Below are 26580 nucleotides of genomic sequence, written 5' to 3' on the forward strand. Positions count from 1 at the left end.
AAATCTGAAAGCTGAGGCCATCTTTTAAAAAAATGAATCTTGACATGAGACATTAAAATACAGATTGTAATTCAACACCAAAATCTTTTGCATGGCAAGATGATTGTGCGGATTTCTATGTATCACAAACACGGTCATAAAATATCTCAGATGTCCCTTCAGTATCCATACTGCTGTGGCTTTCCCTGCAGTGGTCTCAAAGAAAAGAGTTTCAATCCACATTAATCTGAAGACATTAATGAAAACAGACAACATGATGGGCACTGTACTGTGTCAGGGAATGTATAATATGCTCCAAACACAGCCACAACATATGAATAAATCATTTTTTTTTTTTATTGACCAACGTCCTGGATTCTCTTAGCTTTTCTATGTCAACAATGCTTCCAAGTGGGTCAAAGCTTCAGTGGGACAGAATTTAAAATGAAAGAGTTGTTTTCCCATATTCCATCAGCAATTTGTACCATCCTAACCAAAACATTGCTTCAGTAAGGATGGCATACATGCGTTGAAGCAATGCATTAGTATCACTGATATCAGTGGCATGGAAGTGGTAGTGAGGGTGCAAAAAGTAGATTCTTACTGAAAGAGAGAAGCAATAGGCTAGGACAAAATAATTGCATGATGTTTAACATTTATACCTTAATTTTGAAAAAAAAATGGGTAGCAGACCTGAAAGGTAAGAAGGCCGCCAGAGTACTACAGAATGATAAACATAATTTAGCATTATGAAACAGATCTTAATATCATATTACTGAATTTTTATGTGCTGTGAATTTTAATGTGCAACTGTTTAGTTGAATTTGAAACAGTTTTACACAAAACATATTTACATCATTAATATGTTTAGAGAAAGATGAAAATTCCACATTTTACTTTTTAACAGTTATACATTCCAACCTACAAAGCAGCTAAGCAATGTATTGAGATTTGGACAAGTTGATTTTGATTGCTGTCGGGTTTTTTGCGTGATTGAGATGTAGATTTAACAGTAAATGAGTTTAAATATAAGTATTTTAGTTCAAATGTGGATCAGGCCATCTCAATCACAGTCCACTGCACAATTGTAAACCATTATTGTATGTATTCATCCAAATTTGTTCTTCTGGTTAGGCAAATCATCTTTAAATAACTGCAGACGTGTTTTTGCATCTAAAACCATAATGTAAAATAAATTTCAGATACAAATAATGTTATTTCTCTGACATTTATAAAACAGCTTTGCCAAAAAATGAAAAGGTGGAAAATCATGCAGAACAAAATAAAATACAGCATATATGGTGCTCAGAATCTGTGGAATCTAAAAATGATGGCAATTCATAGGCGTGCTGAAGAGAAACAGCTCTCCATATGTTTTAAATGCTGAAAGTCCAACTACTATTTCAACGGTTTTGCTTTCTTTTTGCCACTTCCCCATCCACCGCTGAGCTGAACGGGATGGTCTCGAAATGATATCCGTTCTTTATGTGAGGGGCCCAAATGTGATCTCTCAGGTGCAGGTGCATCCTTTTCTACACAAGCAGAAATTGGTATTAAAATGCCATTGCTCAAATCCAGTCAACTCCTTTTAAATTTAGTAGGAAAGCAGCAGCCTCTCAAGATGCCCTAATTTTATAACTTAGTTCATAATTTAAAATGTTTCAGCAGAATATCTAAACTATATTTAAGCCATTAACCGATTAAAATACTTTGATCTCAATGGTGATTTGTGGATATTTAATATGTGTGTGAGACACACAAGCAGACACACACACTTCTTTTGACTAAATGCAGATTAAACTTTCATTGGCAGGGAAATCATATTGAACTCATTGACTGAAATAAGAGATGGACAGGGTGACAACAGTGTGATCAGCACTGACTATTCTTTCACACGGGAATACTTCTGATGAAACAAATACATTTTAGCACACAGTTAATGCATCCATAAATTATGCTGATAATACATCAACATTTACATGGTACCGCATGAAAGGAACAACTTTTATGGTAATTTCAGTGGAACCCAATTGCAAGAAATGCTCAGGATCAACTTCTTAAAAATAACATAAGCAAACTGAAGAAGTAGCCATATATACAACTTAGGTATTTGTTGCTTCCTATTGTGTCCAATTATTTCTTTGTAATTTACACAAAACATATATTTCATGCACACACAAATGACATAGAGAGATCATTTTCATAGCTTCTGACATCTTTTAACCACATGAAGAAAATTCCAGATGATTTATAGGTCCAACTGGTTACTATTTCAACTCCTCAGCCCAACATACGCTGGCCAGACTTCTACCCAATGAAATACAGGAAGAGAACTGCTGTTTATTCCATTGAATAAGACAAGGGGAAAATTGACCTAGATATGGAAATATGCAATTTTATTCAAATCTTAAGTCTTCAAAGGTAACTATAAATATCTAGCCGTCAATAGCATCTACAGAAGTAGCTGAGTACTGCAGACCTCTATGTATGTCTAAGGGCCTGACCCACACAAAACAGCCACTATATTAAGGCCACTGAAAAATGTTGGGGATGACATGGGAAACATTCCCTGGTTTGCAAAGCAAACCACTGCCCACAAACAGTTTGCCATGTGGAGAAAGCTGCAAAGGAGAACAATTCAAAGCAGCCTCTGTTTGGCAGCTACTTTGTGTGTCTGGCCCCTTTAAGCCTTCTCATACAGTGAAGATGTGTGCATAAACAGCTTACAGGACAGTCTATACACAACATGCCATCATGCATCTAGCACGTTAAATGCAAAGTCCTGCCTTAAATGGAATTGTACATCTCCTTCCATTGCCTTGACAACCATTATTCAAAATGGGGAGGGGGTGGGAAAGGATGGGATGGACCTGTGGTTTACACCATTGGCCCTAGTCAACATAGCCAGTGGTGTAGGATGATAGGAGTTGTAGGCCAAAACATCTGGAGGGCCACAAGTTGTCCCTCCCCGCTCTAACTGCTCCTCAATCTAGAAACATGGCTATTGACTAAGAAACAGCTACAATATGCTGGAAATTTTAAACAAACCTACTGTGTAAAGCAGGACGGACACACTGCATACTGGGAAATTCCAGGTAATTAGGGCACAACTGTAGATTATATATTTTATGTTTATTTTATTTATTATTATGTTTATATCCCACCTCTTTTCCTCCAAGGAACCCAAGGCAGCTTACATAATCCTCCTCTCCATTGCATCCTCACAACAACTTGTGAGGTAGGTTAGGCTGTGAGTCAAATACTGCCCCAAAGTCACCCAGTCAACTTCTTGGCCAAGGGGGGACTAGAACCTGGATCTCCCAAGTCCCAGTCCAACACTCTAACCACTACAACAAACTGGCTCTTTGCTGTTTAGTAGTATCGGAAGGGCATGATTTGGAGCTGAACAGCAGTGGGATGGGGGAAGGGAGTATTTAACTCTTCTCCTGCTCACTGCTTTGCACTACCAGGGATGGGGGTGGGTGTTCCAGAATCATGTTTTATCTTGCAAAAGCATGTCTGGAAGCGTGTGAGGAGAGAGGCAGCATTGGGTGGGGTTTTCAGAGGGAAAGATACTGGTATGGAAAGGATTACGCATGTATTTCTATGGAGACTTCTCTGCTCCAAACCACCCCCACCACTACTTTGCAGTTGGCTATTGAGGTTTTCTTACATGCATTTGCATGTAATGTGTTGCAGAGGCCTTAAACAACAGACAGGATTCCAATTTAGCTGAAGCCCTGTTTTCTGTAGAGTTCGTATAGCCCATTCTAATGCATATTTACTTAGAATTGTCCCACTTGCAATGGGATTTACTTCTGAGCAAAATATGCATCATATTGCAACCTAAAAATAGTGATCAATGGTAATATTCATTTACACTTACACTGCCATGATATTAACAACACTGCTTTAAGGCAGGGGATAAGGTTCATTGTATCATGATACCCAAGTCAATGTGAACAGAATGCGGCAAGGAATCCTGACATCAGCAAAAAGTCATTCTAATTTCACCATTTAGGGTAGCAAATTCTCTTTGTAGCAGTCTTTAACAGAAAGATAGCTTCTAGTGGCATACATTAATTCAAGGAAACAGCAAGGAAAAAAAATCCATATACATTTCCTTAGAAGGAGATCATATATATGTGGCAACCTGCAACAAAATGTAGCAGTATATTCCCAGCCTTCCCCAACATGGTGCCCTGCAGTCTGGCCAATTGTCAGGAATGCTGGGAGTTGTAGCCCAAAACATCTGGACGTCACCAGGCTGGAAACATCTGCCCTAACAGGTATGATCCTATTCAGGCTCCACCCACGCTCCTGAAACAAGAGTCTTGCAGCCTCTGGGGGGGCTAAGTAAAGGCATTCTTTTCTTTCTTTTCCACTCCCCCTGCTATGCTATATAGCGCTAATGGTCTCAGGATGAGGGCTGGCTGCCAGTCTTGAGTATTTTATTGCTATATACCTGGTGCTGGTGAAATATAACACTGGGAGGAAAGGTGTGTGTGTGTGTTTTAACCTCATCGCATGTATTCTGCCAAACTGCAATTCTCGCCTCCACAGAAAGATATGTTATTATAACATAAAAACGTTCTGTAATGTTTGTATAATGTTGTGGTACAGAAATTAAATAAATAAATAGATAGATTATAGATAGATAGATAGATAGATAGATCGCTCAAGCAAGCCAGTTTCCTTTCTCTCTCATCCTTTCTTTTCCTCCCTATGCCCATCACCTCCGGCATTCCATAGGACAACGGTCCCAGCTTCAGACTTCATCGCTAGACACACACACTGTGCCCAACATTTGTTGCCTTTGGACTAGGGGTGCACAACCTTTTCAGCCTTGAGGGCTGCATGCAGTGTAAGCGGGGGGCGACGCAAGGACCTCACCCCGCCCCTGGGGGGCAGGGAGGCTCAGGATCGCTGGAATGGGCAGGAGGCTTTAACCACCACACTATCCCAGTGATCCTGTGCAGGATCACTGGGGTGGGGGATGCTGTAGCCTTGTCCTCATTCCAGCAATCCTGCTTAAAATTGTTAGGGTGGGGTGGAGAGACTTTGGGGTCACTGAGGGAGGGGGATGCTAATGCCTCTCCCCCAGTGACCCTGAATGGGAGCAGTGCTTCCTTACCACCATTAGAGGCTCAGGCACAGAAGCAGCAAGATTGATAAGTGGCAGTGGGAAATTGGTGGCCATGGGGGGCATGGCGGGGTGCAGGTTGTGCAGTCCTGCTTTAGACACTTTCCTCTCCGCTCTGGATAGCAGTGAAGGCTGCACACCAAAAAACACGCAAAATTTAGATTTTTAGCACAGCTGTGACTGGGCAGCAATACAGGAGGGCTAAATGTGAGTAGAGGCGCAGGTTTGCAGCATGCCCTGCCTCAATGTCCTGTGTGTGTGTGGGCTCTTATTTCATGTTTAATGTGATTCTGAAAGTTCATATTAAACATCTCATCTTCAGACAATGAGATGAGTTACTCTAGGTCAGTGGTAGGGAGGCTTTTTTCAATCGAGGGCCACATTCCCTCAGGGGAAAGTGATAGTGGGTGGCATACTGGAGGCAGGCAATGACAAAGCCAGAAGTGGACAGGACACCCCTTGTCTCTCTCCTAGCTCATTTTCTTTTTCGTTCCCTCTTTCTCTCTCTCATCATCTATTCATTTTCTCTTTCTCTCACAGACAAGTTTTATACCCCATCCATCTATCCCATCCCCAGCCCTCTCACACACAAGCAGACATCCCATTCATCCATTCATATTCTCTCTCTCTCTCTCTCACACACACACACACACACACATTCACACACACACACACCATCCACCATCTACCCTGACACAAGCATGCACCTCTCTTAAGCAGGCAGGCAGGCAGGCAGGCACAGCAGGCACAACCACGGATCACAGATGTTAAGAGAGAGGGAGCAGTGGCTGCAGCAATGAACATGAGAAAAAACTGGGAGACAGGCAGTCAGGGGCAGGTTTGACCTCAGAAGCCCATCCACAGAATATGCTGCAGAAATAGAGCATATTTCTAGCCACCGAGCTCCATGGACAGGCTCATGCATGCCCCCGCCTGCCTATCTCCTGGTGTCTCCATGCTCTATGGTTGCGCCTGCCTGCCTGCGAAAGAGAAAACACCAGTATCTTGTTTGCCAAGGTGGAAGAGAGTGGCAGGGTTGAGGAAAAGGGGCTGGGACAGAGAGAGGAGAGGCAGTGGGCTGGATCTAAAGGCTTACTGAGCGGTTTATAGCTTGAAGGCTGCAGGTTCCTTAAACCTGCTCTAGAATTTTCATACCTATATGTGCTTAACATTTTGCAGGTCCTGGACACTCATAGGGTCTCAAAGCTCACAAGGCTTTTTTCTTTTTCTTTTAAATCGGTCTCACTTAATTTAGACACTTATATACTTCTGCATACCTGAAGGATGTAGAAACCAGTACTTTTTTTTTGAGTTGCCTCATTTTGCTGATAGGCACTCGACCACCCAAATTAGCTATTAGAGGGAATGAGTAATTTCAATGTAATTTCATACATTAAATTAGGAAAACATGCATCTTTCCATATGGATACATACCACAGGGAGCTGCAGCCAATTGGAAGTTCCCAGAGATGTTTACCTCTATCATATGCATATTTTACAACATGTGTTTTGTTACATTTTTAGTGTATACAATATGGCTACTATGAAGTGGATATTACATCAAGATATATGTGCTACAGCTAAACCATCCAAGGCCTCTCAGACAACCGATGGCCATTCTTTTATGTGTGTTTAGTGCAATTTAGTATTAAATCAGAAGAAATGAAAAAGGACAGCTTCCTTTGCAAAAGGAAGCTAGTTCAAGGATTTCAATACTTCGGCTCTGATCCAGCTAAATTTAGTCATGACTAACTAGTTCTACATTTGAAACTAACTAGTTGTACATTTAGTTTGATTGCTTTCAATGATACAGTTTAGGATACAGGAGATCTGTGATCAGGATATCCTGCATTTGTTCATAAGTTAAAAGCAGCTGAGTGAAGCATATCAGGGTGATGGCACTAAGGGCAGTGGGAGGGGGTGGTGGTAACCCTTTCTCCTTGTCCCATTTCCCCAATTTAAATCAGATGTACCCTAAGCTGCTAAATTAATCCCGCTGCATCAATCTCAATGGAAACTGCTCCTTGCGCTGCAGTTAGCCTTAGGAAAAAAAAGCTCCCCTTGGTGCTAATGGGAGCTTTTTTTGTCCCAAGGCTAACTGCAGTTCACGGGTAATAATAATAATAATAATTTATATAGCACTTTGTCACAAAGTACTGTACATAAAACAAATAACTCAACAATTCAAAATACATAATTACAATAATTTTAATAAAACCAAACTCAAAATTACAATATTATAATAACAGTCTTAATAACCCAAACAAACATAAAATCAGCGTACTTTACCTCAAAAACAACCAACCTCCTACTCAAAAAGATACATTTTCAAACCATTCTTAAACACCTTTAAACCCTCAGTTAACTGTAATGGTAGGGGAAGCAAGTTCCACAGCTGCGGAACAAGATCCTGGAATGCACGATAATGAGACACTGCAATCTGTCAAGTAGAGTGGGTCAGAAGAGCCTGGCCCACCTAGTGGCCTTACCTGGGACATACCAGGACAAGAGAGAGGATAGATAGGCTGGGTAATGCAACCTTAGGGCCTTAAAGGACAGGACCAAAATCTTGTAAAGGGCCCTGGCCTTCAATGGAAGCCAGTGCAAGGTGCTACGATAACCAGTAATATGAACAAAACGGGGAAGGTCCAGAACAATCCTGACAGCATTGTTCTGAACCAGGATTAAAGGACAGAGAGAGGAAAGAGAAAAGGCTATTACAATAGTCTGGACGTGAAACAACTAAGGCCTGAACCAGTATGTCTGCAGTCGCCTGAGATAGAAACCTGTGGATCTGGCGGATATTCATTAAGTAGAAATTACAAGTCCTCACTGATGTATCCAGGGTTGGGGAGGGAAAATCTTCTTTCCCCTAAATATGTGGCCCCAATGAAATCAGTCCCACCCCCCACCACCTAAGGTGTTTTTTTTTTTTTAATCCTTTCATGACGTGGTTCAAGTCACACAATTAAAGGTGCAATCCTATACATGTTTAGACAAAAACAAGCCCTACATCTCCCAGCATTGGGAGATGTAGGACATTCCCCATACTGCCTGGGGAATGCTGGGAGATGTAGGGCTTGTTTTTGTCTAAACATGTATAGGATTGCACCTTTAATTGTGTGACTTGAACCACGTCATGAAAGGCTTTTTAAAAAAAAACGCACCTTAGGTGGTGGGAGGTGGGGCTGATTTCACTGGAACCACATATGTAGGGGAAAGAAGATTTTCCCTCCCCAACCCTGGATACATCAGTGAGGACTCCCAATGCTGGGAGATGTAGGACTTGTTTTTGTCTAAACATGCATAGCATTGCACCCTAAGGCCAAGTGTAGTTTGACCTTAGAAGTAGTTAAACTATATTTACGTCTGTAAATAATATAAGCCTGCTTCTTTAACAGCTTTTAGTGAAATCCAGATCCTAAACACATAACATGAAATTGTGCTTAAAATCATAACCACAGTATAACGAAATAAATACATCATTGTCCATCCTAGGATTTCCTTTGGTTTACTGGCCATTGGCAGTGTTAATTGGGATAAATATTCAGATTAGCTGTACTGTACTGAATGTTTTTGTTACGCAGCTCAAAGTCTTGCTTTTTGGTTAATTAGAAATAACTCTGGACTTATAGTGAACTCTTTTCACTGCAATCATAAATACCAGATAAGAAACTCCATTCTATGAGCACCACAGATAATTCAGTTATGTCTTTGGTGAGATTTCTAATTAAGCCAAGTGAGAAAACAATATTACTGAGTTTGTCTGTTTCCTTAACTGAAGGCATAACTTTAAGGCTGGAAAATTCTGTTGGAAAAAAAAGAGGGAGGAGGAATAGCATCAGGGTTTTTGAAATGGCTGTTTTCTTGTGAAAGAGTCAATTCCTCCTTTGTGTTTAGACTGAAAAAAGAGCTTAAGGCTATTGTTTCTGTATGACATCCTTGATCCAATATTTGTCATTACAGGTTGCTGCCTATTCTAAATGCTGAAAGGGTATGGAATTGTTTCTTTGTCTATCTTTATGAAAGCAATTTTCTTTTCTTTCTTGCTTCCTACTATGTATTTGTGCCTCTGGAAATGTTTGGAACTGTTTTCATTTATCAAAAATATTGTTCTGAAGTGGGTCAGCAAATCTACTTTGGAAGATTAGGTAAAAAATGCTACAAGACAGCCAGTTAAACTCTATGGCCATAGGATGCAACCCATCATGAGCATGTTCTGTGAAAAGCTAACTGAAAGGAATGAAAGTTGTGCAAGAGAACAACTGTGCTCCCAGCATCCACTCATTTTAACATGGCTGGCAGAGGAGAAAATCCTGCTGGATTGCATCTAGAGCTTTGTATCAAGACTGAGAGAAAATCTGAATAGCGAAGAGGATTTATTGTTCATCTTCAAAATATGATTTTGTTTTGGGTAAAACAACAACAACATGTTTACTCCTGTTGAGTAATGTTATGAACAAAGCCCAGAGACCCACTATCTAGCCTTTTCTGAATGCAGTTTACAATACTCTCAAATAAAAGTTGCACTTCTGGACGAGAAAGAACAAACATGGTCAGCCTCTTTGCATATGCTTGGGGGCTTCTGATGCAATGAAGTGCCAGTGACGTCACTATCCCCTCACTGTAGCAGTATTTTAAACAGAACTTTTTTTTTAATCACTCATTCTGAAAGAGAAACATTTCCATAAGAGGTTTGTTTATTTTTCTTGCCAACGTTTTCCCCAATTTCTAATTAGATGGTGGGGGATAAAGGCTACTCCTTGTGGCTTATCTGAAGAAGAGCAGAGCATGCTCAGTGCAGGCAGGGGGAGTGGAGACGTAAGTCGTGACCAGACAGAGCGACTGAGAGACCATTAGCACAAGAATGATTCAATAACAGAATGGAATACAGGCAAGTAAGTGAGTGCAGAGGAGGCTCCTTTATAGGGCAAAGTTGGGCAGAGCACTACCAGCCAGACTCCATGATACCCACATACCCTCTATATTTTCCTCTGCCTCTTTTTCCCACCCAGTTCCCTGTAGGGGTGTCAGAGAATTTCTCACCAAAACTGCGGGGGGCCGAGTGCCAACGTATTCGGACCCCCGAAGTAGTTTCGGGGAGAAATTCTCCGCCCCCCCCCCCCCGGGATGGGACTTACCTTTCCCGAATGTCGCTCCCGGTGGCGGGTCGCAGCGGCGGTTCGGCAGGGCTTCGACAGGGGCGGGGGCGGCAGCCGGTCTTTCGACCAGCTGCCACCGCCACCATTCCAAGAAAAGTAAAAAAAAAAAACGCCCCCGTGATAGGCTACGTTACGATTAACGTAGACTATCACGGCTAGATTTGCAAAGTCAGCCGTGATAGGCTACGTAAATCGTCACGTAGCCTATCACGGGTGACTTTAAAAAAAAAAAAGCATGTACGGCTAATGGCGGCCTCCATAGGGAGCCGCCATTCGCGTTCCTTATTTGGTCGCTGTAGTCTACGTAAAGATTATGTAGAGTACAACGAAAATAAGGGCAACGCTATTTGCGTTGCCCTTATTTTCGCCATAGTCTACGTAAATCTTTACGTAGACTACAGCGACCAAATAAGGAACGCGAATGGCGGCTCCCTATGGGGGCCGCCATTTGCGTACGCACTTTTTTTTTTTTAAAGTCACCCGTGATAGGCTACGTGACGATTAACGTAGCCTATCACGGCTGACTTTGCAGATCTAGCCATGATAGGCTATGTTAATCGTTACATAGCCTATCACGGGGCTTTTTTTTTTTTTTACTTTTCTTTTGAAGTTTGCAGCCGGGGAGACGGGGCGCTTCTCCCCGGCCTGAATTTCGGCCAGGCGAGGCGGGAAGCCTCCCCCCCCCCGGCCTTAACTTTGGGGGGAGAAGCGAAGCGCCTCCCCCCCACTGCGAAGCAAGCTGCGAGACCAGGTAAGTGACTTTCGTACATCCCTAGTTCCCTGATCCTGCCAGCTGTTATTCCTTTAATGGCTAGCAGGATTTAGCTGTGCTACCACTCTACTGCTGGCTTCTGCTGGCTTCTCTCTATCTTCCTCCAGTAGCCTGATAGGTTCATTTTGATGAACTGAGCATGTGCAATTGCTGCACATGGGCAGATCGTTCAATCGGCAATGGGAAATTTCCTGGGGGCACCTGGGAGAAACGACCCCCTGTGAAAACTTGAAAGTATTTTAAAAGAAACAGAAATCTGCTCATAGTCCCTGGGGGAGGGGGTGTCCACCCCATTTGCTTGCTCCATGGGCATCGCTGCCATTGCACTAACCAATCAGGCACGACAATAAGAAAAAATATGCACACCATGTGGCTGCTCAGCAGCACAGAAGGGGAGTGTTGTGGGGAGGTTAGTTAAACTGCCTGTCCTGCTGTTTTATAGTTTCCAAATGCACTCCACAGGGACACTTTATTTTGTTCTGTAATTGCTATTATATAGTTTAGTTATTACTACTACTAACGGCTAGCATTTTTAATTGCTTTTTGAAGATTCAAAGCACTTATCCTATTGGCTCAGTAATCCTGAAAGCAACCCTATAAGTATGTTTGGGTCCATTTTGCAGAAGGGATGTAGACATGAGGCTGAGCACTGGTATAGTTAGCTAATCTTAGACTCTGGACTGAATGGTCTTGGGGGGCGCTATAGATGGCAATGGGTATTATTTCATTCACTTCAAAATATTTTTGCAATTCTTTTTTTGGTTCACTTGCTTAGACCCAAGGCATACAGTAACTGTACAAAAACCTTCCCTGCTCTGAAATGGGCATTTGTAATGCTTTTGTTGTTGTTGACTTGTCTGCATGATTTGTGTGTGCCTTGGGCCTACTATAGGTCTCTGGGTCTGAAAACCTTTCCAGCTCTGAAATGGGTGCTTGCAACTGTTTTGGGCTGACTTTTGTTGCTGTTGCAAATTTAGCGAATATTAAGTTCAGTGCTTCAAGCTGGAAGGTTCCCAAATTGTGGAATCCCCATTCCTGGAAAAGCTACACCCATTGAAAGCTTAAGGGCTCAATCCTATGCATGTTTAGACAGAGAAAAGGCCTACAACTCCCAGCATTCCCCAGCCAGCCTTGCATAGGATTGTGTTCTAAATGTACTTAGAGTCTTTGAAGGGGAAGAGGACGGGGAGAAAACAACTAGATCTAGTTGGCTCTGCCTACAGGGCCCCCCACCCCCTGCCCTGCACCCCACCCCCTGCCCTGCACCCCACTTGTCCCAATAGGCCAGACTTTTATGAGTTACCATTAGAGACAGCTGTTGCCATCATGTGATCTTGGGTTATCTATTGAAATTGTAGTTGCTTATAGAGCAGACAATACTGCTGTAAATTTTGGGGTAAAGAAGTCTGTATTTCAGATACTAAAAACACACAAAAATTTGTGCTGAGTTTTCCCGGATCCTGCTGTTTGCCAAACTCAATGATAAGTTTATCCATTATAGGATAGGAGGAGGACTCTGTGTGGAATTTGTTACTGGCACTCAAACTCAAGTTGGTATTATCCATGCCAACTTCATCACCCCACCTTGCCTCGATTCTCAGTCATTTGCCTTGTGTAGTTACCTAATTGGATAATGGCTAGGTAAGACTTTCAGAGCCTAGCCATACCAAATTTTGTTTAGGGTAGGTATAGCCATATGTCCTGTCCTAATTTGTCAGTGTTCCAAACTTTTTGAAAATTGATAGGAAAAAAGGAAAACTACCTGGCAATTCCCTTGTCCCCCTCCTAGAGACAAGAGGTGGGACCTGTCCGGGCCACTTTAGGAGCGTTACTGATTAGCTCTGCTATGTAAGAGCAATTGGTGGCAACAGCAAAAGTCAGGACAAGGACAGAAAAGTCCCAGTACCTTTAAATGAAAAAGGGAGAGAGAGAGAGGGAAGGATCTGTGGGCTCTGGGCTATTGTTTCAAGGTTCCCTATAGATACTTTGGAGGCTAGAATCTTCCCAGGGTTGTGCTCCACTAACCCAAAGTTAGTGTGTAGATCTATTATTATAAGACCTATGCAATGTAAATATTTATCTATAGATCTATCTTGGGGTTTAATGATTATGGGAGTGCCTAGGGCATACAAAGACTTTAATCTGGCCTGCCTAAAGGTCTGCCCCATATGCTATTTCCAGAACTGTTCTGAAATATCCTGGGTCTGTTTCCAGAAGTACTTCCAATTGGAGCCCAAGGTCCTGGATTTTGGTTGATGTAGAACTCCAACACATCCCTAATAGTTTCTAGCACCCTGGCAAATTGGATGAAGGTTGAGACTCATTGAAATCAATAGGATTTGCTAACATGTGTGTTTAGTGCTGGGATGTAAAATTGTGTGACTGCTACTGGCAAAAGGGGTTTGCTAGTCGTTCAGGTAACTGTGGGTTATTTGTCTTTCCTCTGACCATTCAAAACAATATTCTGACACAGTGTTTAAAGTGTCTGCATGTACAAAACAATAACTGAATTCAGTATCTGCTGAAAAGACTTCTTAAATTTCGAAATGAATGCTCATATTTCCATGCAGTAAGTTCTTAAAAAAAAAAAAATCTGTTTTCTTTGCTAATGATTTTTTCTGGTCTCTTTCTCTCTCTTCTGACTAAATCCTCTATTCTTTAACAGATGTCAAAGTTGACATATACTCTGTTTTGATAAGTAATGCCATATAGGAAATACTTGGAATCGCTAACAAAGAGAGAGAAAGAAAGGGGGGGGGGGGTCTTTGCAAATCAGTGGACTGATAACGCCAGAAAGTCTGCTAAGACGTCATAGAATTTTCACTGGCATATCTAGCACTGTGTGACTTGATTTATAATTCATACCAAAGCCCTTACCATATTGAATTACTTAACAGCAAATACAGCATAGAAAGAGAAAATCAACAGTTTAATGAAAGTGACCGGAACGAATTCTTAGCAGCAAAACTGTTTGGATCAATTTGAAATTTTATGAAATAAGCTGAGCTCAGAAGGTCTGGGTCGAAATAACTCTTACAATTATTTTTAAAATATTGTTTTTGGGGTCCATGCTGGAATTCCTTATTCTAAATATTGAATGTAAAATTTTAATAATTTTAAAAAATAGATTACCACATGTAGAGTGATAAAAATCAGTGGAAGATTATAAATGAAAGCTTCCTTAAACAGAAGCTATGCTCTACAATTGTAAACCTATTAACACTGCTGCAGACACATAAAAATTCACAGCAGAGGATCGGGTTCAGAGGAAGCATATTGTCTGAGTCCAGTTTCCCCACCCTTCACAATCCTTTAGCTAGTGAAGAGGCTGCCAATAGGATCTTTGGTAAGAGGAAATTAGGCTTGGAGGATGCTCCATTTGCCTTAAAAAAGAAAGAAAATAATTGGAATTGGAATACATAGAATATATATAATCTTTAAATTCAATTTAAAGAATGTGCCTTTCTACAGGTCCAAGTACAATGCATGACTGATTTAGAATTGCAACTCTTTTACACGGGCAATAGTATAGTACTTTGCATTATTATGAACATGTGATTTGCAAAAATGATCGTCCCATGCAGTGTAATCCTAGGCATGTTTACTCAGAAAAAAATCCAGTGCGCTCAATGGGCTTTTTGCCAGGCAGTGTGCATAGGACTGTAGTCAACAAACCTCTTTTGAAACTAAAGGGATGTTCATTAAGACATTCATCTTTGGTTCACATTAAAAATATATTAACCAAAAGCACTGGGGGCATAATTCAGTGCACCTAAATCAGCTGTTTGGACCCCAGTCTATAAACGAAAATGTACTTGGTGGAAATTTTCAAAATTATACTAAGTTTGAAAAGAGTATTCTCCAAATTCTTAAAATTAGGTAGAATAGAAATCAACATAGTAATATTGCCAAATCCTCCCCTTTATTTACCAATAAGTATTGTTTGAAACATGATTAAGCATCAACTTTTTTTCTTTACAGTTTTTGAATATTAAAATATTTTGAATGCCTTTTTCTAGAAAACAATTTATTTTTTACACACACCCCCCGCATCAATTTCTTTGTAAAAGCAGCATTTAATACTGGGCTTCTGATTAACAACTCCCTGGTTACTGCATTTATCATGCGACTTGATCCTAAGGATTTAAATTGAGTTATCTAAATATTACACTACATAGCATTTCTATGAAGGTAGCATAATTTCAAAGTGTGATGCTTCACTGGTGTGGTAGTGGTGTGCCCCAACTTGATAACTTGCTTGCTGACACAGCAGATGTTAGTACTGGTCTTAACAATGCATAACTAACTGGATCCCCACCCACCCACCCCCCATCTTCAGGTCATTATTGTTTAATATTTAGATGTTTAAACAATTAAAACACGTAGGAGATTCTTACTTTAAATCAAGGTCTCAATACATTTAATTAATTCATATTCTACCTTCTGTCAAATTATGGCACTTAATACCATATAAATTCATTTTGGTGAAAGCTGCTGGTGAGCAAGTAGTTTCAGGATTGAGGCCTAAGAACTAGACAAATACCTGTCTTTAGGAAATGAAACATCAAAGGATTCGAATGGCTTACAAGAATGAGTAATTAAATTACAGGTTTTAGTTAAACAACATCTCCGATGATTCTAATCTTTCTCATGATATTCAATCTCACGCAGAGAGAAACATACTCACAGCTCTGTCTCTCTCTTGTTACATCTAGCTATCTATTACATGCACAGATCTATATCTATAAGCGTGCACACACATAAATACATATTTTTATCTCTCTTTATGGGCATACATACATAATTTTATATATCTGTAGACATACATTTTATATCCATTGAGAATAACATTTCAAGTAAGGGCAGAACCATCACTGTGTTACTAAGAATGCAATGTGATGCTCAACCCCATCAGGTGATTTGAGTTTTATTTAATGGATTATTAAAAGGAAAGCACAACTTACTTGAAGACGCGGGAGAGTGTCTGTGTGGCTGATTATTTTTTTCTCTGTTCTGAGTCAAAGTACTTCCACTGGTCATGGAAACAAGCTCTAAATCCGTGTCTTCTCTCCTTACAGGGCTTGTCTGGAAGCAGTGAGAGAGAATGTACACAATCAAGAAACAAAATATGACATTTTCTGAATGCAGCTCACATTACTCTCAAATAAACAAGCAGGCTCTGTCAAACAATCTTCTTCAGAATGATCCCACAATCCTTTATTGCTGCCCAGTCTGAACAAATGCACTATGTCAAAGCATTTTTGTAAATAGGAGGCGATCTTAAAATTGTGGTTTGTGATCAGAATCAGTGCAGCAACAAAAGACAACATTTTAGTACAGTAATTTTGAAGAAAATAAATCTTGCAGACAACTGATGAAACCTTAAACAGCTTAAGATCATTTACTGAGCAGTCTATAATTTAAAGTCGGACTTGAATGCCAGAAATGTTATATTTGATTATTTTTGCCATATTTGTGCTTAATCCAGAGCAAGTATCAGTTCTATCCATCAAACATCTAGTAAGTAATTTCATCTTTGCTACCTAACCAAACCTTCAGAAGAGGTCACATATACAGCTTGCATAAAATAATTATATTAAAATGTAACATATTGATGGATTTCAAAGAATAAATAGAGAAAATGTTCTTATATGTCTATCTGATTTTAGATTTAGAATGGAGACCAAATAGTGAAACTAATTCAATGGTTTCAGCAAACACACATATTTGAAGAAAAATCTTACACTTCCCCCCAATGTTTTTATATTATAAATACTGGCATCTCAATCCTAAACACATTTCCTTGTTAAGTAAGGCAATTATTTAAGTTTGAATATATTTCTGTGTAAGGATCACGACCTTCGAAACTGAAATGTTCATGCTATTTTGGTTTTGAGTTTGAAAGTGTGTTATTTGTAAATGTAATGTTTATTAACTGTAAAAATTATATATTATATTACAACTCATATATGTACTAATATTTATGGTGAAATCTGTTGGTACAGCAGCAAGAAAATTAAGCACGTTTACATCCCAATGATGTAAATAGGACCTAGGAAAGGAAAGGTTCCTCCTGTGCAAGCACTGGGTCATTACTGACCCCTAGAGGGATGCCACTTACGCTGGCGTTTTCATGGCAGACTATAGCTGGGTGGTTTGCCATTGCCTTCCCCAGTCTAGACTACCTTTCCCCCAGCAAGCTGGGTATTCATTTTACCGACCTCGGAAGGATGGAAGGCTGAGTAGACCTGAGCCGGCTACCTGAGACCCGGCTTCAGCTGGGATCGAACTCAGGTTGTGAGGAGAGTTTTGGTTGCAATACTGCTGCCTACCATTTTGCGCCACACGAGGTTCTAAGGGCACAGTTAAATACATATTTAAGTGAATGGACCAAGTGCCCTCAACTTCTGAATGGGTGGGGGTGTCCTGGAGAAGATGGCTTTTGCTTGGTCCTCACCACACTGACTGCTTTGTTGCCCTATTTCTCCTGCCACCCATCCTGGTCAGTTGTTTGCTTATTCTCCCCTCCCACCCCCGGCAGCAGCAGCAGCAGCAGGAATGGAACAAACAGATCTTTTTCTCTTTCTTTTAGAAAACATTTTACAGAGATTGTGAGAACAAAGCTTCAGTGCACCCAATAATCTCTGTACAAAGTTTGGAGGGAGCCAAAAATAAAGGAAAAGAGAACTGTTTGTTCCTTTCCTCCACAGAGTTCTCCTTTCCCATTTCTTGTCTTCTGCTCCCACATCAATAGCGAGAGCAGGTGTTGGTGGCTGTGGTAATGGGCACCAAACAACCCCCAGACAGGCAGTAATGGTAGCAGGGCAAGGCTGGGCATGTAGTAAAGAAAAAAACCTGCTTCAACCAGTCCAGGCTGCAGCCGCACCGCATTTAAAATGGTCTGTCCTAAGTGTGAGAGTGGCAGCGAGCGGAACTATCAGTTGCTACTTTGGAGACACAGAGCTAATAAGGGCACTGGAAAGGGGAAGTCATGACTAACTTAAGTCTTATTGATTTGAATGGGTCTGCTCTAGGTATGACTAAATACATGATGATGATGATGATGATGACGAGGAGGAGGAGGGTTGTCACACAATTAAATAAACCTTAGTGGATTATTCCTATGAATTTAAATCAATTAATTTAACAATTGAATGGTTAAATATGCACATTGCAAAAGCAAGTTATGATGGAGAGAAAGCATATTTTAATTGTAGATGACACATTCTTGTATTACACCTTCTTTCCCCAAAGAATGCTTCTTCTAAGTCAGCACTTGCCCAGATTTTATAAGTACTTGTACATTACTTCATTCTGCTTATTAGGGAGGGGCTCCTTTTTAATACATCAACATGTTTTAATGGATAAATGTAACCAATTGATAGAACATTGTAGCCCTTATTATTTAATCCATGTGATTTGTATCTTGCCATTCAGGCCGCAGACTCCCAGAGAGGCTAGCACAAAATTAAAACACTCAGTTATCAGAAGTGGTCAAGGGATGGGGTGGTTCTATTGGTCCTGAAGAAGGCAATAGTAAAATCAGTGTGGAAGAAGCCAGATCTAGATCCCTTAGCTATGGAAAATTATCACCCAGTTTCAAATCCATTATTTCTGAGCAAGGTCTGAGTGGGTGGTATCATGTCAGCTCAAGACAGTTTTGGATGACACTGATTATTTAGATCCATTCCAGTCTAGCGTCTGGCTTGGCTTCGGGCCTTAGTTGCCCTGGTGGATGACTCATGCTGGGGAATGGATGGGAGGAGTGTGACCCTATTAGTTCTCCTGAACTTCTCAGTAGCTTTCAGTACCATTGACCATTCTATCCTTTTGGATTCTCTCTCTCTGGGATGGGACTTGGAGCCACAGTGTTGCAGTGATTCCAGTCCTTCCTGGGGAGATGGACCCAGAAGTTGGTGCTGGGAAAATCTGTTCTACTCCTTGGGCATTGACACTTCAGGTGCCTCAAGGTTCCATCTTGTCCCCCACACTTTTCAATATCTACATGAAACTGCTAGGAGAAGTCATCCGGAGGTTTGAGCTGACATATAATCAATGAACAGATGAGATGACTCTTTTCCACCATCTAATTCTAGGCAGGCAGTTGAAACCCTGGAAGGGTGTCTGGGTGCTGTGTTCAAATGGATGAGGGCAAACAAGCTGAAACTTAATCCAGATGAAATGGAAATACTGTGGGTTGGCAAATCTGCTAATCTGGGTGAAGGTTTAGATCTGACTCTGGATGGGGTCACACTCCCCCTGAAGAGTCAGTAAAGGAGTGCTGTTGGACTCAGCACTGTCTACAGACACGCTGGTGGTGTTGGCTGCCAGGAATGCTTTGTATCAGCTTAGGCTGGTTTGGCAGCTGTGGCCCTATCTACAGAAAGCTGATCTAGCCTCAGTGACAAAAGCCTTGGTTACATCCTGTTTTGATTACTGTAATATGTTCTACGTGGGACTGCCCTTGAAGGTGATTCGGAAACTGCAACTGGTACAGAATACAGTAGATAGAATGTTTGTGGGACTAGGCATTTGGAACATATTACTCCTATTCTGTATCACTTACATTGGCTGCCTGATAGTTTCCAGGCACAATTCAAGGTGCTGGTTTTGGCCTTTAAGGCCCTAAATGATTTGAGAATATGTTATCTTAAGGACCACCTAGACCTGTATAAGCCTGCCCAAGCATTAAGATCAGCATCAGAGACCCTATTCTCTGGCCCACCAGCAAGAGCCATTAGGCTGATGAGTACAAGGGATAGAGCTTTTTTGATGGTGGCACCACACCTTTGGAACTCCCTCCCCAGGTAGATATGCATGGCCTCATCACTGATGGCTTTTCAAAAACCTTGAAGACACATTTATTCCAGTCTGCATTTGGTGTTCAAAACATTATTTGCTGCTGCTGCTGCTGTGTGTGTTGTGTGTGTGTGTTTAATTGTAATTGTATGTTCATGTTTTATAATATTGTAAGCTGTCTTGTGAGAGCAATATGTCCTGAAAGGAAGGTTGAAAATCTTTTAAACAAAATAAATAAATAAATAAATAGATAGATAGATAGATAAAACAAGAAAATAACAATAGTCAATTATTAATTTTTCAAGACATTTTGCCATGGCCCAAGAGCCTTTATTATAATTATTTTTGTATTGATACTCGATTTTATTGTCTGTTTTCAAACAATTGTTTAGCTGCCTTGGACTTTCTGCAGTAGAAAGATGGTGCAGAAATGCTTAAAATAAAAACCCTATAGTATTCAAAGAAAGTAGTTTCTGTCACTTGTAATCGGCAAGGTGATCACAGCCATAACCTTTGCCTGGAGTTCTCCATTATTTTCTTAGCATAACTTCTCTCTACGGATACAACACTATACATAATAAAAGAGTTTCTTTATCTAGATTATAGAATAATGAGTTGTGTGGTTTTTTGTTTTGTTTATAAAAATGATATTTGGGGCTGAAGAAGTTATCATTGCAGGCAGAAAACTCCTGAAGTTTAGGAATTGCCAGAGTTTTCACATCTGCAAGGAAAATTTCATCAAAGCCATAACACATTGTCAATGAATAATACATCTTTCCTCGTTAATGAACTGAGTGATAATTGTCATGTAGACATATACGAAGCCCTAGGGCAGAAATTGGTAGTAGGTGCACTGAGACCCAGATGGCAACCACCAGTTCACATTCTGTGGTTGTAATTCTCCACTTCAGGTTTTATTGAACACCACTCTGTGATATGGCATGGGAGCAGGTGGGGAGCTATGACTGCCTTGCCATGAACAAGACACAGGAAAAAGGGCCAGTGATCCAGTTGCTCAAGTCCATAGTGGGAAGTGTAGACCACCTCTTTGGCTGTGTGTGCGCGCATGCATGTGTAGAATCACAACAATTCTGTATCCACAGTCACAGCCACCATTTAGAATCTTGATCCAGAATGATAAAGGGTGTGATCTATTTGCTCTATCTAGGCTTATGGCTTTACTTATAAATTGTTGGATAAACAGCATTTCTCTCCCTCACCCTGCTCTTAGATTTGCCACTCCTGGGTTTTCACAACAACTGCTGCTTCATCCTGAGGGTCCATATGCTTCACACAAAAACAGAGGGACAAATTCAGCTGTCAAGAAAACACACGCACACAAAAGGAAAAGGAAAGCTGAACAGACTGGTAGCTCCCAATGTTCTGTGGGGGAAAAAAGTTTCTTTATCAAGGGTCTGCTTTGGGAAGTTGCAGCATGAATGTTTTTCCAAGCAGTTTTACTAAGGCGTACAGTACAAATAAATGTCTGTGGATAAACTTTTTTGGGGGGAGAAATGCATTGGGAACTACCAATCTGTATAGCTGTCTTTTGTTTTGGGGTGCATATGGTTCCTCTTTTAGTTATGTACCCAGAATGCCTGGCAATTAGGACACACATGCCTCTCTGAAGTAGGAAACTACACATGTCAGGAACAACACAAAAAATTAGGTACAGGATGACAAATTTCAATGGCCTGATGAATGAACTCAGATTTGATTTTACACAGTTGCAAATATGACAGAATTTTAGAATTCAAATCAATATCTCATGCTGCTTTCAAAACCATTTACACCACATGCCTATGCATGTTTTACTCAGACGTAAGTATCACTGTGTTCAGTGTGGCTCACTTCTAGATAAGTGTGCAGAGGACTGCAGCCATAATTTATTCCATATTTATTTATTTTTATTGTGGAGAAATGTCTTACCACAAGCTGAACTCTTCCTCCCTTAAGAACTTCTGGGTCTATCTCAGGTAAGAAACGTTTGCTATACAGTGAGTAGAAAACAGGAAATATGTCAGTAACATACTAAAATGAAAAAGAATGAATAAGGTTGGGATCCAGACAACTATTTCAATTGCTCCAAGGGACTGGGCGTGTCCAGTGGGATGTTTGTTTTATCACTGAGCAGCAGACCTAAACCATATCACACACTGCTTTTCTAACTCTGCTCTCTAACTCTGGTTCAAAAGTGGTTTGCCATGCACGGGAGTTGGGGAATGAACACTGTTTGAGAAGCATAAGCCCAAAGCATCTTTAGGCACACAAAAATAGTTCTTGGATCCTGGCCCAAAGCATCTTAAGCACATTTACTTGTTAGTAAGTTTAATTGAATCAGTGGGACTTTCTTCAGGATAAACACGTTTAGAACTAGGCTGTACCGACACCTACTACTTGGAAACTACTAGTCATCCAATGTTTAGATAAATATCATTAAGAATTTTGGCTCTTATTTTCAGTGGGTTTAAGGAATATTATTTTTAACAATCTGGCTAGAACAGATAAGGTAATCAATTACTGCCAGGAAGTTTAAGATAAAATTCTCAAACTGCAAGTTCTTTAATAGCTAGAAATTTATCAAATTTACCAGTTTATTGAAGGAGTATAAATTACACCTATCATTATCTGATCTTATTCAAACAGTTTATTACAGAGCAATAATCTTGGGGTTTGTTAGATAAGTTTATCAGCTGTTTGACCACACTATTTCTGATTCTTTTCCAATTGATGTTTTGCCATCAAGTACAGGGTAAGTAGGATCAGACATAATATCTAAATGATCTTAACAACTGCTTTTACAATTATTAATGTGCTACACACATCTGCAGAAACAACTTAATAAGATTTAAAAACAATTCTGTTTGCATAAATGACATATTGCCTTACTTTTGAAAAACTAGATTTTTTTTCCTAACAGTGCAATCCTATGCATGTCTGCTCAGCAATAAGTTCATTTAGTTCAATGGAATATACTTTCAGGCAAGTATGTATAGGATTGCAGTCTAAACGTTTCTATGAAAATTAATAAGAAAGAATAGTGTGAAAAAAAGCAATTAAATACTTGGGCAACAGTGCTAACTGACAGAATATGTTTAAAAACAAAGTTCCTAGTTTATTGTTTTATTTTTTCACCTGATTTTTATATCTCTATATTAATAATATATTTTCTAAGGATATAGTAGTGTGGTACTCTTTGCTTATAATTTTTATTATGTAAAACATAATTTAAAGGATTATATTATGAGTTGAACTTCTATTTTTTTCTGAAGGCTAACACTACTTTCAAGGTTCCACAGCCTTGAGGATCAAAGTCTTAAATATATAATTGTATCTAATTTTTAAGACATTCACACAAGTTGTCTGGCACTTCAGCCCTAAATATATTTACTTGGAATAAGAAATCTTGCTTCAAATAAATGTCTTTAGGGTAGTAGCTGTGGTCACTGCCTTCAATTTGAAATAGTTACTATAAACAGCTGTTTACAATAAGCTTGTGTATAGGTAAAATATAATGTTCTGATTTTAAAAGTGCTGAACATCAGTAGTTGGTAATTATTTCAACAAGCATACTTCCTCTTCAGCAACTTTTCTAACTACTACAAAAATATTTCATATTTCCAACTTTTTGATACTATCAATACTTCAGTAATATTTAGAAATAGTCATGATCCAGCCTTTCACATAGATGGTAATGCTGAAGGGGAGTGCTGCCAGAATGGAGGCAGGTGAGACTATTAATAGAGCCCGACCTGCTCAGTAGTTACTCTGGTAGTGCACTCCATAGCAGTCATAGCATTGGATTGCCTGCTGGGCTAAAGCTGTATATGTTCACATTCCCTACATGAATAGCTTTCAAGTGAGGGAGGAGTCAGCCTTGAATGGCCATACTGTCAGCACATAATGTTGCATGGCTATGGTGTAGTGTAGGGATAGGCAACCTGGTGTCCTCCAGAAGTTTTGAACTACAACTCCCATTATACTTGACCATTAGCCACGTTGCCTGGGACTTATGGGAATTGTTGTCTTGAGAGCAACAAGTTGCCTACTCCTGGCATAGTGTGTGTTACTGAAAGTGCATACTCCCTGGCACAGGTTTCTGTGTGATATTTCAGGGGTGGGCAGAAAATACATCTTCAGATATTTTGGACTTCAACTCTCAGCATTCCTGACCATTGGCCATGCTGGCAGGAGCTTCTGGGAGTCAAAGTCCAAAACATCTGGAGATCTACCTTCTGCCCACCCCTGTGCTATGTCAATGATGTGTGCTAGCTCTTCTGATGTTCCACTGGTGGCAATGTGGTTGGATCATGCCCAATGTACTTCTGTAGCCTTGTGAAATCATAGCCTTGCTAAAAAAAATGTCAGTATGCTTTCTGTCTTTCAACCCTAGCCACTGACATAGGCCTGGATACAGACTTCCCTTGAGTGGTGTTCCGCTCATGAGACACCTCCAACTTGCAGAAAGGGGAGTGATTTTCTTCAATTCTTCCTTCCCCCCACAGCCCCCTATGCCCCCCCACTGTTCCCAAAAGTTGGGGGACCTTACAGAACAACAAAGGAGGTGATGCAGGGAAACTGGCAAAAATTGCTTCCCCTCCTCCAGCAGAAGCCGCCACTCGATGAGAGTTCCTTTGCAAATGGAAGGAACCCTTCTATTTGTGTAAGGGCAAGTCGAGATCCAACCCATAGACTGTAAAGAATTCCAAGGGTAGGAGTGTCTGTTTACACTGATCTGGGGATGGGTGGGAATTATACTTGAGTTATCTGCAGGTGGCACCTGGCTGCCTGCCTTGAAGTTATATACCTTTCCTCAAGGAAACTCTCCATTTTGGCTGTGAAAAGAAATCCACTTGTTTAGCTGGTGAAGAAACTATCAGCTAAACGAAGAGAAATAACTGCAGTTACAAATTTGAAATGCTGATTTTTTTAAACAATACAGACCTTTGTATTACTTTCCCTCCTAGAGTCCCTAATTTTGTGGAGTATTTCATCTGGATGCTATTCTTTTCTTTGCTGCTTGCACTCTTTTCCTAACCCATGCCTAGATCAAATACACGAATGATCATATCTCAGCGTATCAATGCATTATTTAGTATATCTGGTTAGCTATTATATTACAATAATTTGAATGCATTGGGTAATGTGAAGAGTGTAAGAAAAATGTGTTTTCCTGCATTTTCCATTTAATACAGCTATTTGAGTTTCTGACAGAAAAACAATATTCATGGATATTATGAAGGGATATTGCATGCTGGCATGTCATAGCAATTCACTAAGGTTTGTGGCAGAATGTGATGTAGAATTTATTAAATTAATTCTCAACGGGAGTGTGTTTGGAACTTGGCAATGTGGTCCTTGGCAAAAAAGGCATATTTGTTTTAGGACAATTAAGATGGGTTTCATGTTACATGATGTATTATAACAATCCAAAAATCTAATTTAAAGGCAATGATCTCACCATTTTTCATTTCTGGGACTAGCTCCTTCATAATCCCAAACCTGTGTATGAAGCCATTGGTATGTACGTTCTTTGTTTCTTTCCATCTTCTCTGCAGACACATCTATATGAGAAAATTCTTCTTCCTTACCTGAGGGGATGAGAGATATTTTTGGGTTCTAACCTTCTGCAAAAACTGTAAGAGGCATCACATAAAGAGCGACGACTTACAGCAAAATCCTGTGCATGATTATGAGGCAATGAGCCATACTGGACTCTACGGGATTTAGTAAATATGGATAGGATTGGGCTGATAAGGCGGTAAGAAAAAAGAGGCAATGGTAGAGTCTGTCATTTCTAGGTCTGGGCAGCCCCCCTCCCCCCAACCTGCTTTGGACTCTGGATCCAAAGCGAGATTCGGACATCCACATTCCTCTGATACACGCCCCCCAACTGCGTGAGACCCCTGATCCTTATCTGGATCCATACGGAGTGCCTGTAGCTGTCACCCTCTATGAGGAAGTCGCCATTTTCTTTTAAAATGGCAACTCTTCTTCTTCTGGTAATTAAATCCTGTGAGAATGGCAGCTGTAAAGCTGTCATGTACACAACATTGCAGGCATAAGTGGCCCATTTACCCTTGTAAAGTTGCATCCATGATGGTCTTACGGCCGCCATTTATACAGGATTTAATTACAAGAAGAGTTGCCATTTTAAAAGAAAATGGTGACTCCCTTGTAGAGGGCAACGGCTGCGGTGCTCCAGGTAAGGAGCAGGGGTCTCATGCGGCTGGGTGGGCACCTGTCCAGATGGGTCTGAAGTGTTTTGGATTGATCTGACCTGCTTTGGCCTGATCCCAACCCACTCCAGAACTGGACCACTTCAGGATTCAGACCGAAGCGGTGCACAGCCTTAGTAATTTCCTTACCTCCCTTCTCTATACTTTGCACCACATTGTACATTTACGAAATGTGCCTCCGTATAGAAACAAAGTTCAAAAAGTGTGTGTGTGTGAGCGTGTTGCGTGTGTGAGAGAGATACTGTTTAGTGTGGAGAAGAGACTAGACACAGATAAGTAAATACATAGACTTCTATTATTGCCTTTTTTTACATTACAGAAACACAAATTTTCCCCAAAATCATTTAAGAGGGTAGATTCCCTCTTTATGGTGCCTCTAAATGCTGGAGCTTTACTTTGTCTTCTACTTCAGGAAAGAGACCCATGGAATTGTCCAGTTTTTACTAGACAGGCTCATTCTGACAGCCTTAATTGGTCTTGAAGTGT

General features: G+C 40.4%; 1 protein-coding gene across 1 annotated transcript in view; it reads right to left on the reverse strand.

The window, feature by feature from the left end:
- Window positions 1-313: 313 nt before the first annotated feature.
- The window catches only part of LRRIQ1 (leucine rich repeats and IQ motif containing 1), a 156586-nt gene continuing 130319 nt past the window's right edge, over window positions 314-26580 (reverse strand). Inside the window, exons 24-27 of the mRNA XM_084811788.1 lie at window positions 25317-25446; window positions 21785-21845; window positions 16021-16141; window positions 314-1511 (exon numbers count right to left, since the gene is read on the reverse strand). Coding sequence (XP_084667914.1) covers window positions 1378-1511; window positions 16021-16141; window positions 21785-21845; window positions 25317-25446 — 446 coding nt within the window. The 3' untranslated portion in view covers window positions 314-1377. The remainder of the gene's footprint in view (window positions 1512-16020; window positions 16142-21784; window positions 21846-25316; window positions 25447-26580) is intronic.

The sequence above is a fragment of the Heloderma suspectum genome, chromosome 7 (assembly GCF_057233095.1).
Source record: "Heloderma suspectum isolate Gila_16-S chromosome 7, 16-S_ref, whole genome shotgun sequence".
Classification (NCBI taxonomy): domain Eukaryota; kingdom Metazoa; phylum Chordata; class Lepidosauria; order Squamata; family Helodermatidae; genus Heloderma; species Heloderma suspectum.